The sequence below is a fragment of the Macrotis lagotis genome, chromosome 5 (assembly GCF_037893015.1).
Source record: "Macrotis lagotis isolate mMagLag1 chromosome 5, bilby.v1.9.chrom.fasta, whole genome shotgun sequence".
NCBI classification, from domain to species: domain Eukaryota; kingdom Metazoa; phylum Chordata; class Mammalia; order Peramelemorphia; family Peramelidae; genus Macrotis; species Macrotis lagotis.
Genome location: NC_133662.1, coordinates 254,250,007 through 254,266,065, shown reverse-complemented (window position 1 = coordinate 254,266,065; position 16,059 = coordinate 254,250,007). Strand labels below are relative to the sequence as shown.

The following is a 16,059-nucleotide window of genomic DNA, read 5'->3' as shown; positions in this document are numbered from 1 at the left end:
ATACCTCTTTGAGATCTCACAGTAGGGCAGGGGATCCCGCCATTACAAGACATAGTGGTCTTTGACTACAAGCTTGCGTGCTGCCCATCTAGGCTTAGTCGGGGGGGGGGGGGTCATCGGGTATCTCTTGGGCCCCAGGCTTGAGGGAGCCTCATTTCATTCCATCAAGTCCCTTTGGACTGAGGAGGACAGCCCTCTTCCACAGAAGTCAGGCTCCAGCCTGGCTTGCAGATCAGGGCTGTGCCCCCTTTCCCTAGCCCAGGAGCCTTGCTGCTATGCCATCACTTTTGCGAGAAGTGTGAATGTGTGTGGGTGATTTGCCTAAGTCTAAATTTAAGAAAAAGAAAAAAAAGAAATATTTAAACATTTTTTTAACAAAATAAATTTATTTTTATATTTAAGCTAAATTGCCTTTTGAATTCCTTCAAGCTTGGTTCATTGAGGCTGTGAGAAAGTACAAACTGTTGTCCAGAAATTAGCTGAGCAGTTAGATCTGGGTGAGGAGGAAGCCTGGGGGAGTAAGGGCTCCCTCTGTCTCCCTCTTCACCCAGGGAATCGTTTTGTCAAATGTACTTAATTCTTTGATAATAATGTGATGTATGTGAATGTGGCTAGGGGCAAGGTTCCCCCACCCCTTGTGACAGCGGCTCCAGGGGCTGCGGTTTTGGAGGTGGCAGAAGTGGGGCCGTTGGAGAGTCTCCGGCTCTATCTTAAAGCTGTCTCCACTGCTGTTCAGTCCTGGGAGGACCCAGCATGAAAGGCTGGCAGGGGCTTTGGGGGGAAGCTGAAATGGTGGTGGAGCCAGAAGCCTGGTAGTTACCAAAATGGCCTGGAGATCTGCCTGTGCCCACCCAGCTCTGGGCCTTGGCCCCATAAGATCAGACAGGAACAGGTGACAAAACCTCCCGCAAGACACTGTTCCTGTGGAGTCTGGGGGGAATTTAGTGTGAATGTGCAATTTTTTTTCCCTTGCTTCTTATAATGTCATTGATTTTAAAAATAAACAAAACTGTGATCTCCAGTGGACCCAACCTGTCTTTTTTTTTTGCCATGAGGGTAGGGGCAGATTTGAATTATTTACACAGGAGTAAGGATTGCTCCATCTCTTTGCCTTAGGATGAGGAGCAATGAGAAGTACCCCTTGAGCTGGCTCAGAAGGGAAGGGGGGGGGAGTACAGGCCCCATTCACGGAGTTGATGGTTTCTGCCGTCGTCGTTTCTTCTTCTTGGGAGGCACATTGGGCAGGGGTTCTCCAGCCTGTGCCTGTGGTTCTGGGTCTGAGCTAAAGGGAGAAGTAGTCAGACCTTCCTAGAGCGCCCTAGCCCCTCACCCACAGGAGCCCCAAGCACTTACCTTGTCTCATCTCCTCGTTCCAGTACAGCAACAAAGAAGCCCCCTGTGAGAGTGGCTTCCGGAGATGCCCGGATACAGCGCTCCGCCCCTGGGAAGGTGCCAAGACCTCTCTCTGGCCAAAGAGGTAATGCATGGGCGAGCCTGGGAGAAGGGGCATAAGTTGAGAGACTGTGGCCCACCTGCCTCAGTCCCTCCCTAAAGGACGGGCCTGACGGGCAGCAGATCGCGGCCACTACCTGAAGGCGCCCCGCTCCTGCTGCTGCAGGACGTCACGGACCACGTCCTCATTCTCCTCCTGGCAGATGGAACAGGTGGAGTAGACTAAGCGCCGCAGTGCTGGGAAGGAGAGCGCGTGGGCCAGGGCGCGGCGCTGGAAGCCGGCCAGGGCCCGCAGACGCTCCGGGTCAGGGCCGCTCTCACCAGGTTCCTCGAGTGACCTGGACGCCATGCCTGCGAGAACAGGACACCACGATGAACGCCGACGCCCAAGCCACCCTGGCCCACAGCGCTCTTCGAACCAGAAGAAACAGTTGTTGTTATGGCAGAAGGTGGCATCCAAGGTTACTGGGATCGCCAACCCCCTCCCCTGTACACGTGGGGAGGGCCCGGGACAGCCCCTGTGAGGAGGCCCTAAGTCGAGACCCACAGACTCTCCCGGCCCCCCAAGGGTCTCCCCATCTCACCGGAGCCACTGCAGGAAGGGTCCAGCAAGATGTACTGGACCTGGCGGTAACGGGGGTCAGAGGGAGAGACGGACAGAAAGTCCTCGTTGGCTAGCTCGCAGCAGGAGACTCCAGCCCTGGTCAGCAGCGTGGCCATGGTGGCTAGCCTTCCCGCATCCAAGTCAAAAGCAAAGATTTTCCTAGAGAGAACGTGGGGAGTCAGGTCTGTGAGCCCCGGCCCAGTTGTTGGGGGCAGGACCAGAACACAGGAGTTTGTGCCCACAGGCTGCAGTCTGGCAAGGCCCGGGAAGGGCAGCGGGAGCAGAGCCCGCGGGCAGGCGCCGGGGCCAGGCCAAGTCCCAGGCCCGGTCTGGACCAGAAGGCCCTCCTCGGCCCCCGGGGCACCCCCTCTCTGCACCCCCGGGCCTCACCCGCGGTTCCCCAGCAGGGCCGCCAGCTGGCTCGTCTTGTTCCCGGGGGCGGCGCAGGCGTCGATGACATGGGCACCGGGCGGCGGGGCCAGCAGCATGGCGGGGAGGCAGCTCACCTGGGGGCGGGCAGGCTGAGTGCGGCCGCCGGGACGGGGACCCCGCACCCGCACCCGGGACCCCGCACCCGCCCCCCGCCCCGGACCTTGTCCTGCAGGATGAGGTGGCCCGCGCGGTGCAGCGGGTGCTGGTGCAGGTCGGTGCCCGGCGGGAACACCAGCAGCTCCGGGAGCAGCGGGTCCAGGCAGAAGCGCTTCCCCCGCAGCGCGCGGAGCTCCTCCAGCCTGGGGGGAGGCGGCGGTGGAGGCCCGGCCCGGCCCAGCCCGGCCCCCCGGGACCCGGCCCAGCCCGGCCCCCCGGGACCCGGCCCAGCCCGGCCCCCCGGGACCCGGCCCAGCCCGGCCCCCCGGGACCCGGCCCAGCCCGGCCCCCCGGGACCCGGCCCAACCCGGCCCCCCGGGACCCGGGACCCGGCCCCCCGGCCCAGCCCGGCCCCCGCGCCACGCTCACCCCGAGGCGCGGCCCTGGTAGCCGTAGCCCTCGCGCTTCAGGTAGTCCACGGCGTCCTCCAGGCGGCTCCTGAGCGTGTTGACGCGCACGAAGCGCGGGAGCGGGGCCGCTGCGGGGCGAGCCGAGGCTGGGGTCCTGCTGGGGGTCCCGCCGCCCCGCCCCCCGCGGCCCCCACCCCCGGGGCGCCCCCACTCACCCCCGGGCCGCGGCCCCAGCAGGTCCTCGTTCCTGCTGACGCGGCGCCGCACCTTGAGCCGCGCCAACTCTGCCCGCAGCCGGGCCTGGTGCCGCGCCAGCACCGGCTTCCAGCGGCCCCCGCGCAGCCCGCGGCCCAGCAGCAGCTCGTACACCAGCACCTGCGGGGGCCGGGCTCAGGGGCGGGGCCGGCGCGGGCCCCGCCCCCATCCTGGAGCCTCGGCCTGGCCGGGGGCGTGACCAGCGCAGACCCCGCCCCCATTCCCCCCCCCGGGCCTCGGCCTGGCCGGGGGCGTGACCAGCCTCAGGCCCCGCCCCCAGGATCCTGGGCCTGGCCGGGGGCGTGACCAGCCTCAGGCCCCGCCCCCAGGATCCTCGGCCTGGCCGGGGGCGTGGCCAGCCTCAGGCCCCGCCCTCCCAGGAGCCCCGCCCCCCTCCCGGAGCCCCGCCCCGCCCGGGCTCACCTTGGCCAGCGGCGGCGGCAGCTTCCTCTCGGCCTCCAGCAGCCCCGCGCTGCCGATCACCGCCTCCAGCACCTCCGAGTAGCGCTGCGTCTCGCACACCAGCGCGTACAGCTGCCGCACGTTCTGCGCGCGGGAGGGCAGCCCGTCAGGCCCGCGGCCCGGCCCCGGCCTCCCCCGCCCCTCCGGCCCGGCTTCCCCGCGGCGGTACCTGGAAGCGGCTGCCGTACACCAGGGTCTTGAGGGAGCCCCGGCGGGCCTCCAGCCCCGACAGCACGGCGGCCGCGGCCCCGTACAGCGCCATGGGCCGGTTCCGGGTGGTGGCCTGACCGGCGCCCCACGTGGCTGCCTCCGCCACGGCGCAGGCGCGCCACACGTCCGGGCCGTGGCTCCGCCCCCGCCCGCTTCACTTCCGCCCCACCTTGGCGCGCAGGCTCAGAAGCGGGGCACCCGGAGCGCAGGCGCGGAGAGCGACCGGCGCGGGAGACCCGAACGCAAAGCCGGGCTCCGCCTCCCGGGCGCAGGCGGACGCCTGTGGGGCCGGAGGCGCTGGGGCGCCCCCTCGTGTGCTGCCGAGCCCGGCCCAGGCCCAGGCCCAGCTCGCCTCCTCCCCTTTCCTAACCGGCCAGCCCCGGGCAGGGGCCTCGGGGCTGCCTGGCACAGTTGGCACAGGAAATGCCCCACAAAGGATCGGCGGAGCGGTCGGGGTTAAGTGACCCGCCCAGGGTCACGGCTCCTCCCGACCGTCTCGGGACGCCCGGAGTCCAAATCCAGCCTCAGGCCCATGCCCCCTGCCCGTGCCACCCGTGTGACCTTGGACGAGACACCCACCCCATGCCCTCGCACCCAGCGTGCCCAGTCATCCTGACCCACACCAGGGTGACTGAGGAGAAAGCCAGGCTGGCGGCCTGGCACAGCCCGTGTCGTGACATCACCTCCCTGGCACCTCCCTCCAGGTGTCCGTTCCCCCATAACACTGCTCTGCCCGCCCGTCCCATGCCTGAGATGCACCCTCTCCTCACAGGCCTCGGGGGATCCCTGCAGGCTTCCGCACCAGACCTGTCTGCATAGATGCCTGCTGTCTTTTCATTAAGTTTTGTATCCCTGGGTGCCCATGATGATGCCCGGCACCTGGCATCTCTGCCTGGGCAAGTTGGCACCCAGCAGGGTAGCACCTCGCCCGGCAGCACTTGCACAAATGCCACTGGCACACCATTTTGAGGAAGCTGGGCTTGAAGGAAGATGATGAGAAGGTCCCCCCAGGACCAGTCTGCTGGGGCTTTGTGCTGGGAAGAACGTGGGTAACGGGAGACCCCAGAGGGGCCCTAACCCAAGCCAGAGACAAGGTTGTGGATTTGGGCACAGAGGTCAAGAAGGAGAGGGGCTGAGTGAGGCAGGGTCCACGTTGGAGGATCCCAAGATCCTGGAGAGAGAGCGGACCAACCCCCTCATCTAACAGCTAAAGAGACCGGGGCCAAGGAGGTCACACAGGCAGGTAAAGATCAGAAGTGGGCTCTGAAGCCATGTCCTCTGACTCCTGCGATAATGCCCCCCGGGACCCCAGGAGGCTTCTCTGATTCTGAAAGCCTGTCGATGGAAGAAAGGGAGCCAGAGGAGCCACGGTGAGGAAGAAAAGCACCCCCTAAATGTGAGCATGCTGGATCAAAGCCCCCACCAATCTGCCCTAGTTCAATCTCTGGGCATAACTTCTCCCCCCAGTCCTCCATCCATAGGATTCTTCCCAGAGCCCCAGTTCTGGCTCAATTCACAGCCCCAGGGATGGAGATTCATGCAAAGGTCACCTGAGGGAAAGACGTGTGTATATACTTAAACATTTGCATGTCTGCGCACTTAGGTATACTTATGAACACATATGTTAACCATAATTTCCTTTCCATTACCTTGGATGTCACCCCAGCTTTTGCCTTCTTTTCCAAGGTACTTCCAGGCTGTTCCCACATCACACCGGGGTTCTGCCCCTGCATTAGGATGCACCCTCATGTATTTGCATGCCCTGCCTGGGCCTAGGAAAGCCCTAAGGAAAGCCTAGGAAAAGCCCTAAAAAGCCCTCCTAAATGCTTTATCAGCCTCTCTATTGAAAGAGAAGGTCCTGTTTTATGCATCTGTGTACACATATGTTTACATTCCCAGAGACTGACAGGGAGTAATACTTCTCTTTGGGAAGCTGGCTCTAGCTGGATGCCAGGCCTCCCACCATTTCCCTCATGTTCTTCCAGATCCAGGTCTGGTTTTCTCTCCCCTCTCTCTGGAGGTATTTCTGTTAAAAAAAAAAAAAAAAAGCAGGGAGCTGGTTTGCTGCACGGGCAAAGGAAAGAGTGCTGGGGGGCAGGGCGACTGGATGCCATCCATCCAGAGGTCCCCCTTGGGTCCAATGGAAGCCCGATGCTCACTTAGATCTATTAAGCAGCTAGAACCCAGCAGGCATTGAACATACACCAAGCTGGCAAAGTCAATCCCTGCCCCCTAGGGTTGCCCTTTCATGCTGGTCCATCCTCCTCGTCATTCCCAAAGAGTTCTGTTTACACTCCAAGGGCAAGACCGGTTTACTTTTGTCTTCATATTCTCAGCTTGGCCCTTCCTAAGCCTAATGCAGGTTAATGGATCGACTGACAGATTTCTGAGGATCCTTTCCAGCTCACCTGATGAAACCCAGCTAACTCTCCTCCCTCAGCTTCTCCAAGACTCAATGGGCCTGGTTCAGGCACTTGCAGATGCCCTGGACCTGCTGGGTGTACATGGAGGCCCCCAGAGGCCCTCTAGACAGAAGCTGCCTCCTCATCCACTGGGCAGTGGAACACCTGGCACTCCCTCTGGATCACCTGGCCAAAGACACCTGACTCATTCTAAGGGAGGGAATAAAACTACCTTTGACCAGCCCAGCTTTGGTTTGGGTTCAGAGAGAGCAGGGTCAGGAGTCTGAAGAAGTCCCCAGATGGACCTGGCTGGAAGGGCCTTCAGGGAACACTGGTCTAGTTCCCCTCCTTTACAGAGGGAGAAATGGGGACCCCAGAGAAGTGACTTCCCCTTGGGCTCGTAGGGTCTTGGACTCAATCTGGGAGTTTAGACAACTCCAGGCCAACCCCCTTGTTTTCTATAAGAGGACACTGAGCCCCAAGGATTAAAGGATTTGAGGAGTGGAGAGAAAATTTGAACCCAGGATCTCCCAACTCTATTGCTCTTTCCTCTGAGCCATGTTGCTTCCTTTGGCACACAGGCACATAAACTGTGAGATGTCACCCTCTAGGTCAGGGAGATGATGCAAGAGGTGATGTAGAGGCATTTATTAAACCCCTACTATATTTCAGGCATCATGACTCTGGCTGCCCTGAGGAACTCGAGATCCAGTGCCCGGCATCCCTTCCTCTTCACAACTGCCTTCCCTGCTCTGGACCAATCTCTTCCTCAGCCACAGGAGAACCTGAGGAGGTCTTCTCAGGGCTTCGCCCATACCAGTGCAGCTCAGGCACCAGATGGAGTCATCACCAGACTGGCCAGGAGGTGGCACAAGCCAGTCATTCCTAGCTTCTTCCAAACCCTTCCTGGAGGAGGACCTTCACCTTTATCTCAGAGTGAGTGTACAGCCCCAAGGCTACCACCTAAAGTCAGTGGGACCCCCGAGCAGAGAGGGAGAGAGACCTCAGAGGGAGGCAGGGTTAGAGGGTTGGTTCAAAACCTCCCTTGGCCTCAAACTTCTCCATCTGTAAAATGAGGCTGAGGAAAGCCTAAAAAGTGCTAGTCCCTCCCAGTTTACAGAAAAGGAAAATAAGGCCTCTGGCAAGGAAGTGGTTTTCCAAGGTCACATGGGGATGACCAGTCTGAGATGGCCTGGAATCCAGTCCTCCAAGGGAATATGCAGCCCCCCCCCCAGACCTGCGAGGATGGGAGGGTCGGGTGCTTGCACACAGCAGTCCGGGTCCTGTGGTTCCCTAGTCTGGTGATCTGTTCCTCCAGCTTTTCTGACTTCTGTTTCAGTCGAGATGAGGCCCGAGAGCTCTTCCTAGGGGAGGAAGCCGACCCCTCTGGTTGTTAGTGCGTCCCGAGCCTCCCCAGAACTTTAGCGTTACTTTGTATGTTTCCTACATTTACTTAGGGTCAGAGACAGAAGGAGCTTCAGAGGCCATCCACCCCACTCGTCCTACAGGTGGGGAAACTGAGGCCAAAGAGGTGAAAGTAACTTGCTCAGTCAACTCAAGTCAGGGCCTTTTCCTGTGCCGGGTGTCCTGTTGGCCATTGGTGATACCGGGACAAAGAATGAAACCATTTCAGGCAGGATTCATAGAATCACTGAAATGGAGATCTGGAAGGGAGCTCAGCTGAGGAAAGAGAATGCAGCAGCATCCAGGGGGTCAGGAAGGGCTTCCCAGGGGGCGGCTGCTAAGCCAGAGTAGGAAACTAGGGACTTAGAAGACAGGAGGCTGAGCATTCTGAGCAAGAACATGGAGATGGGAGATGGGAAATGGAAAACAATACTGAGTGGGCCAGTCTTCCAGGACGAGCTCTGGCCACACTATCTGTCCTGGCAGAAGGCCTGATGATTAGCTGGAAGGAGAGGGGCTTCCTATCTATCTGCCCTTTCCAAGGCCCCAGAACTTTCCCTCACCACATGGTGATAACTGGGAGTTCAAAAATGAGCCTTTGGGGTGCACGAGGCTTCCTCACCCCAGCTCCCCATATGCCTAGGATTGCTTAGAGAAGATGTAGGTGATCACAGAACTCCCCAGCCCCTCCCCCCACACACACACAGGCTGGAGATGCACTTCTTCCCTTCACAAAGACCTTTCTCTTCCCCAAACTATCCATGACACATCAGGTCTCTCAGTCACTTTTCCATGCATCCCCCTTTGAAGTTGTTTTGCCTCTTCAGCTTCCTTCCACAGACCCACAAATGGCTTCATTAGTGATGGGAGGCCAGAGATACCCCCTCGCCACTTCATGGGTGTCCTCTCTGGCTTCCCTCTCTTCCATCTGCTTTGGTCTCACTCAAAAATGCAAGATACCCCAGTAGAGCAGACCCTTGAGCAAATGTTCAACTAGATACTGGATCCTTTAAAGTCTGGACGAAGTCCAGGAGGTCAGAGAGACTTAGTGACCCCTTTCTGTTTGTCTAGGGGGGAAGCTAGTTGCTATTTTTGATTTCTGCCCCAGTGTCCCCTTGACCAAACCCCAAGGAACTATATTTAGATAATGCCCATCTTTGCAAAAAAAGGTGAATCCTTAGCTTAGGAAATGCACATTAACAGGAATTTCCCAGATCCCAGCCCAAGGAAGGCCATAAGTAAGATCAAGGTCAAGCATTTCAGGCTGGAGTCTGCTCATCATCACAAAGGCTGGAGGACTAGCTTCATCTAGGGTTGACATCTCCCTGAATGTCCATTGTTAACTGTCCACAGATGATCCCTCCTCTCTTAGCTTTCTCTGCCTTCTACAACTACTTATTCTAACTTTCTCACATCAATGTTCATCCTCATTGTGAAGGAATCACTTCCCTGCTCCCCATCATCTCCAAGCACCCACTGGGTTGTCACCTGAGCTCTCCTCTGTTGACTCTCTAAGCCATAGGTGGGAGCACCTGCTGCCCCCTGCAGTCTCCCCCACCTCAGCCTGAATCCTCAAAATCCAGTCCATGACTGCTCTGGTGCCAGGCCCTGGTTTTTCTGGATAAGGAGATGAGCAGCTTCCTACCTTCATCCATCTGTACACTGTGGAGACAGGTGTGACCTGGTGCTGCTGATGGGAGCCCAGAAGACCACAGAAGTCGCAGATGAGTTCTCCATCTCTCTCACAGAACAGGCTGAGTGGATTTTGGTGATGGGTGCAGACGCTCAGCTTCCTGCTCCCCCAGCAGGTGCAGAGCTCCCATCACTTGGGCCAGGGAAACATTGAGGAGGCAGGCGGCTGCTGCCAGCAGAGACATCTTGCCAGCACAAAGGGCAGAAGACCTTGTTTCCCAGGTGGTGGACTAAGGAGTTCAGACAATCTTTGCAGTAAGACTGTCCACACTGCAGCATCAGGGGCTCCCCCACCTTAAAGACCTCCAGGCAAATGGGACATGGAAGCTGGTTTACCAAATCAGGGGTCCTTATCTGCCATGCCATCCGAGCTTTCCAGGCTGAAAAGTGAGCTCAGAAGTGACTCCAGTCATAGTCCACGCCCAGACTTTCCCAATAAGTCTTTTAACACTTTATATTTTAATATACTTTATACTGTGGATAATAGAATGAGTCTTGGACTTGAATTCAAGATCTCAGTTCAAATCCTTCCTCAGACATTTTCTACAATGATTCTGGGCCAAATTACATGCATCTTGTTTGCTGCCAAAAACCTAACTTAGCTCATTTTAAAGATATTTATTTCACTATTTTTTCATTTTACAACTTTTTTTTATTTCATTTTTCTTGTCTCTTCAGTCTTAATTTCTTCATCTGTAAAATGGGCTAATGAACAGTTTGTTGGAAGAATTAACTGAGATAATATTTGTAAAAAAATGCTTTGCAAACCTTAAGGAGCCATGGAAATGTTGGCCACGATTATTGCTATTTCATCAAAAGGTTCCTTCTTGCCTGGAAACATTTGCATGAACTGATGCTGAACAAGATGAGCAGAATCAGAAAAACATTGTCCACCCCAACAGCAACATGGGGGTGATGACCAACCCTAAAGGACTTGCTCATTCCTTCAGTGCAACAATCAGGGACAATTTTGAGCTATCTGCAATGGAGAATACCATCTGTATGCAGAGAAAGAATTATGGACTTTGAACAAAGACCAAAGACTATTACCGTCAAATTAGAAAAAAAGTTATCTTATTATGTAATTTTACTATCTCATACTTTATTTTTCTTTCTTAAGGATATAATTTCTCTGTCATCACATTCAACTAAGATCAATGTATACCATAGAACCAATGTAAACACTAACAGAATGCCTTCTGTGGGGGGTGGGGGGGAGGAAAGGAAGAATGGGGGGGAAAATTGTAAAACTCAAATTAAATAAAATCTTTCCTAAAAAAAAAAAAAGGTTTGGGGCAGCTAGGTGGCACAGTGGATAAAGCATCAGCCCTGGAGTCAGGAGGACCTGGGTTCAAATCCAGTCTCAGACACTTAATAATTACCTAGCTGTGTGGCCTTGGACAAGCCCCTTAACCCCATTTGCCTTGCAAAAACCTAAAAAAAAAAAAAAAAAACAGTTCCTTCTCTAGCTCAGTGGGCAACTCTTCTACAGCTTAACTTTCAAGAGGTTCTGGGGCCAAACACTGACATCGCCCCATGATCAGACTTAGCTGGGCTGGTCCCTGGACAATAAACACCAATCTCCTGAAGGGCTAGCTCAAGTCCTACAGCCAGTAAGCACAGGGTCCTGGGGTTGGAAGAGGCCTGAGCAGTGACCAGTGCCCCCCCCCCCAGGCCTGCAGATGTGGAAGGGGTCTTTTTCAGGCCTAGGTGTTGGAATTCCTACTGCCCACCATAATTCCTCATTGTTTATTTTGTCTTCTATTTCAAAGAAACATCCCTGTTCCTGACAGTACTGCTGTGTGAGGATCTATCACAATTATGGACTTTGAACAAAGACCAGACTATTACCGTCAAATTAAAAAAAATAGTGTTATATTATTATGCAATTTTACTATCTCATACTTTATTTAAAGATGAATGGAGCCTAGAGTGTCCATTTTATAGACAAAGAAACTGAGACCTGGAGACTCCCACTGACTCCATACTGCAGCTCCCTGTCAAACCTCCTGCCCAACCAGTTCGGGCTTTTCAGAACCACCCTTCCCTATTCATCTCTTTCATCACTGAGAAGAGAGGGGTCCTATTTCATTATGTGTCCCTGGGGAGGGTTACTATATTTTCAAATACTTGGAGTTCAACTCCCTCTTGGAGATGATTTCACAAATTCTTCTCTTTCTGCCTATTTCTCTCTTCATCAGTTCAAAGAAATTTTCCTTTTTCTCTGAATTCCTCATATATCCATCCTTTCTCACTGTACAGTACTAAATTTTTTTAGCTTTATATACCATACTTTGTTTAGCCATTCACCAGCGACCTACTTTGTTGCCTATTTATTTAAATATGTTTAATGCCAGAATCTTCTGCTACGGATGACATGTATTTCTATATTTGGCAATAAAACTGATAAGTCACAGTTGAGGCTCAAAGCTTTGGGGAAACAATACCCAACATAGGGGTCTGGGGAGAGTGCTTTTCAAGCTTGACCTAGAGTGTTCAAATATATTAAACTTTGTCCTGACTCTGCTCCCTCCCTGCATAAGGGTTAAGGGATGTTTAACTGGAAGGATGTCCATTCAGAGTGTGCTGCTGAGTCATTTTTCAGTTGTGTCCAATTCTCCATGGGATTTTCTTGACAGATACTGGAGTAGTTTGCCTTTTCCTTCTCCAACTCATTTGACTGATGAGGAAATTGAAACAAATGCAGTTCAAGTGACTTGTCCATGGTCACATAGCTAGTAAGTGTCTGGGACCAGATATGAACCCATGAACATGAGTCTTCTTGACTCTGGGTCTGGCGCTCTCCACACTGTTGCTTCACCTAGCTGCCCATTTAGAATGTAATCAAGTTTCAATGACAAAAGCCTTGGACTGGGAGACATGAGTTCTGGTCCTGGTATTGTCACTCTCTCTACATTGGGTATCCCAGAACACCAGATTTCAAGTTGAACAGAACTTTAGCAGCCATCCTCCCCAGAGTGTCCTGTCTATAATGTCTAGTCCCTGCTGGAGGCCTTCAAAGATGGGGAATCTGCTGCCTTCTGGTCTTGGATAGTTCTAATTATCAACAAGTTTCTCCTGACCTCTTTCCAAACCAGAACCTCCTTGAGACTTCCATTAATCACTTCTCTTCCCAGTCCCTCTGGGGCCACACAAGCCTATTCCTTCCTCCACATACGTGACAGCCCATCAAATACTTGAGAGTAGCTCACCTTCCTCCTTGGATCTTCTCCCCAGGCCAAACATTCCCAGTTTTTCAAAATGTTCCTTAAAAGGTAAGTTTCAAGTTCTTCACCATCTTGGTTTTGTCTCTTCTGGACATTTTCCAATTCAATGGTGTCCTTCCCAAACCAAATTGACCAATGAGGAGGAGGATGGGGTCTCCTGTCCCCTTATTCCTGGAAACTTTTTGGCTTTTCTCAAATCAGCCTAAAACCACATTAGTTTTTTCCTCTCCCATAATGAAATAGAGCTTGCAGAACCCCCGAGTAACAAAACTCCCCCCAATGGGGTTCAGTTTCTTCTTTATAAAATAACGGGTTGGGGGCAGCTAGGTGGCACAGTGGATAGAGCACCGGCCTGGAAGTCAAGAGTACCTGGGTTCAAATCTGGTCTCAGACACTTAATAATGACCTAGTCGTGTGGCCTTGGGCAAGTCACTTAACCCCATTGCCTTGCAAAAACTAAAAAAAAATTAAAATAATGGGCTGAATAAGTTGGTCTTTATGGTTCTTCCTAACTGTATGATCCTATGAAGAAGACTTTGAAGGCCCCTTCTAGATCCATAATTCTAGATCAACACAAGATCAACACCAAGAAAAGGGCCCAGAAGGAGGAGCACCTTTGGATGCTGATGAAATTGAATTGGGCCCAACCCTACTCCTGGAGCTCTTCACCACAGAAACAAGCCAGGATGATGTTTTAAAAACACAATAATTTAGTAATTTAAGGCCCAATGCCTCTGGTCTCCATCCTCCACACTGAGATAAGCCTTTCAAAGAGCCAGTCATCCCTAATAATAAAATGAATGATAATAGCATTTGAGGGGGAGGTTATTATGTGAGGCAGCATGCTGTCCTAAGGGGGGGGGGGGGAGGAAATGTAAGCATTTACAGAGCACCTGCTGTATATCAGACACTATGCCAAGCACTTTACAAATATCTCATTTGAACCTGGTCCCCATTTTGCTGTTGAGGAAACTGAGGCAAACATGGGTAGTAAGTATCTCAGGTGGGATTTAAATTTAGACTTCCTACCTCCTGGTCTGGGCTCTGGCCACTGAGCCACCCACTAGAGCCAACTTGAAAATCAGGAAGATCTGAGGTCCAGATCATCCTTGGGGACATCTTGGTCCCATGACTTTGGGCAAGCCACTGAACCTCTTAGTGTTTGAGGAGACTTTCCAAGACTATCGATGGAAGCTAAAGTGCAAACCTGCATGGGTCCAGGGAGGGTCCTACTTCACCTACATTACCTCTTTGCATCATAAGCGTCCTTCTGAAGGAACGCACTACATCACTATCCCATTTTAGAGATGAAGAAGCAAAGTGAAGTCACTTACCTTTGTCAGAGGTGGAATTTGAACCCGGGTCTTGGGTCTCCAAATTCAACATTCTTTTTTCTACAACTGGCTGCCTTTGGATCCAACCTCTAGCATGCTCCCCAAAAGCAGGACGTGAAGACCTCCAGGACAGCGTGAGGGCAGAGAAGAGAACTGGCTCAAGTCATTCCCTGGCTGGTGGCACTACTGAGCTCTGGACCCCCCCCCCCCCGACCCTTCCTCTTGGAGGGAGCTGGGACCCCCAGAGATTGCCGGCCCACCCTCTGCCCACCCAATTGTATGTCTCCTCATTTCCTGGCAACTCCCTCGGCCCACCCCAATCAAGGGGGAAAGCCCCCAGGAGTCAAATGGAAGCCCATCCTGGTCCCAGGCAGTTCAGACGTGGGGGACCAAGGTGAGGCGAGGGCTGGGGCCCTGGGCAGGGCTCGGACGGGACCCAAGGGGGCCCCAGAGCAGCACCTTCCTCAGCCCTCGTCTTGGGGGGTGAGGGAGGCCGGACAGAGCCCAGGCACAGCAGCCCGTGCTGGCCAGGGTGGGAGCACTGCCACCTGTGTCTGGGGACCCTCCCTGGAGGCCTGGGGAGTGCCCGGGGTGTGCCCGGGGCAAGTGAGGAGGGCACAGTCCGCCCAGGAGCGGGTGAAGCCCCGAGCAGCCTCGGGGGATGGTCCGGGGTGCGGGCAGCGTGGGCCAGAGCCAAGGTGGCCCCCCTGTGGCCCTTCCTGCCCGTCTCCTGTCATCCCCGTTCTATGAGGAAACTGGGGCCCACGGGGGCTGGATGCCGGGCCCACGGGGGGCCGGGCCCACGGGGGGCCGGGCCCACGGGGGCGGGGGCCCGGGCCCACGGGGGCGGGATGCCGGGCCCACGGGGGCTGATGCCGGGCCCAGGCCACAGCTGCTCCCCACGGCCGCCTGGCACCACTGCGCCCGCCCGGGCAGAGCAGGCCGGGCCCTGGGCCTCCCCCGCCCGGCACACAGCAGGCGGCTACTCAATGCTCGGGCTGACTGGTGCCCACTTATTGCCGCAGCTGTTGGGGCGGGGGAGGGGGGGGGCGGGGCGGGAGAAACCGACGACGCTCTTCGACCGGGAAACACGTGCCTCCCGACTCCGCCCACCCGGGCCCGGGCCAGGATTGGCTGCCGGGCTCGCCCCCGGGCGGTTGGGCGACGGCTGATTGGCCAGCCGCGGCGCGTGGGCGGGAGCCAAGCCCCCTGCGGAGCCTGCGCCTGCGCCTGCGCTCTGCGACGCAACAGCCGTCGTGTGCGGCGGAGGACAAGATGGAGCCCCCGCGGGAGGCCGCGCCGGGCCCGGCCCGGGGCGGGGAAGAGCTGGTGCGCGCGGAGGGGCCTGGGGGGCGGGGAGCGGGGGCCCCAGCCCCACTGCGGTGCGGCGCGGGGTCACTGCCCCCCAGCCCCCGGCTGCTCCTGTAAGATGGGGTGTTGGGGGCCCGGACCCCCGGCTTAACTGTGACCCTATGACGTCATGCCACTACCCATCCTATGACGTCACGGCCTCCCCGCCTGAGCCTCCTCCGTAAGATGGGGGGCAGAGAGGCCCTGGGCCCCCTGTGACCCCTGGCGTCACGTGACGTCCGTGGGGGCCCCGGACCCCTTCCACGCCTCTCTGCCCACCCTCAGGACGGGACCCAGGCCCCATCCCCGGCCTCCCGCGCCCCGGGGAGACCCGGGGACCCCGGGCCCCCTTGGGAGCCCACGCGGGCCTTTGTCCTGATTAGCCGGAGATCCCCAAATGGAATCCCGAGGCCCCGGGGGCCCCTGCTGCCCCTGGGCAGCCCTGGGGAGGCTAAGACTGGAGCCGGGGGCACGGTGGTGACCCGGGGCGCCTCTTCTGCCCGCAGTCCCCCTACCAGAGACTGAGCCAGCGCATGCAGGACGTCACCGGAGATCGGGGGGTGCTGAAGGAGGTGATCCGGGAGGGCGCCGGGGCCCTGGTGACCCCCGACGCCTCAGTGTTGGGTATGCCCGGCGCCCCGGGGGCGGGCCGGCATAGAAGGTGCTTGCTTTCCTTGTGCTGGAGAGGCCAGACCCCCTTGGGGAAGCGGGGGGCAGTTCGGGCATTTT

General features: G+C 56.3%; 3 protein-coding genes across 8 annotated transcripts in view; 1 reads left to right on the top strand and 2 right to left on the bottom strand.

Moving 5' to 3' along the window:
- Positions 1 to 272: 272 nt before the first annotated feature.
- On the bottom strand, positions 273 to 14,782 carry NSUN5 (NOP2/Sun RNA methyltransferase 5). Of its 2 annotated transcripts, XM_074189442.1 has the most exons (12): positions 13,981 to 14,782; positions 7,561 to 7,687; positions 5,571 to 5,648; positions 3,673 to 3,795; positions 3,210 to 3,369; positions 3,014 to 3,122; positions 2,649 to 2,787; positions 2,447 to 2,562; positions 2,037 to 2,215; positions 1,590 to 1,803; positions 1,354 to 1,494; positions 273 to 1,282 (listed from the first exon to the last, which is right to left on the bottom strand). In XM_074189442.1, the coding sequence occupies exons 3-12, from the start codon at positions 5,628 to 5,630 to the stop codon at positions 1,186 to 1,188; spliced, it is 1,338 nt and encodes a 445-aa protein (XP_074045543.1). In that variant the 5' UTR covers positions 5,631 to 5,648; positions 7,561 to 7,687; positions 13,981 to 14,782; the 3' UTR covers positions 273 to 1,185. The 2 variants fall into 2 exon arrangements, with proteins under 2 accessions (XP_074045543.1, XP_074045542.1); XM_074189441.1 differs by lacking the exons at positions 5,571 to 5,648; positions 7,561 to 7,687; positions 13,981 to 14,782 and adding an exon at positions 3,881 to 4,063.
- Positions 7,711 to 10,617, bottom strand: TRIM50 (tripartite motif containing 50). The gene is given in 3 exon segments (XM_074189443.1): positions 7,711 to 9,510; positions 9,512 to 9,574; positions 9,576 to 10,617. Coding segments are annotated over 3 exon segments (597 nt in total). The 5' UTR covers positions 9,786 to 10,617; the 3' UTR covers positions 7,711 to 9,186.
- Positions 14,783 to 15,094: 312 nt separating the features above from the next.
- Positions 15,095 to 16,059, top strand: part of FKBP6 (FKBP prolyl isomerase family member 6 (inactive)) — a 45,764-nt gene continuing 44,799 nt past the window's right edge. For 4 of the 5 annotated variants that reach the window (XR_012468852.1, XM_074189437.1, XM_074189434.1 and 1 more), the window contains exons 1-2: positions 15,095 to 15,309; positions 15,837 to 15,954. Coding sequence is in view for 4 of the 5 variants with exons in the window: in XM_074189437.1 (XP_074045538.1) it covers positions 15,256 to 15,309; positions 15,837 to 15,954 (172 nt within the window). In the remaining variant the exon portion in view is untranslated. Of the gene's footprint in view, positions 15,310 to 15,440; positions 15,512 to 15,836; positions 15,955 to 16,059 lie in introns of those variants that run through there. The other variant, XM_074189436.1, reaches the window with a different exon arrangement.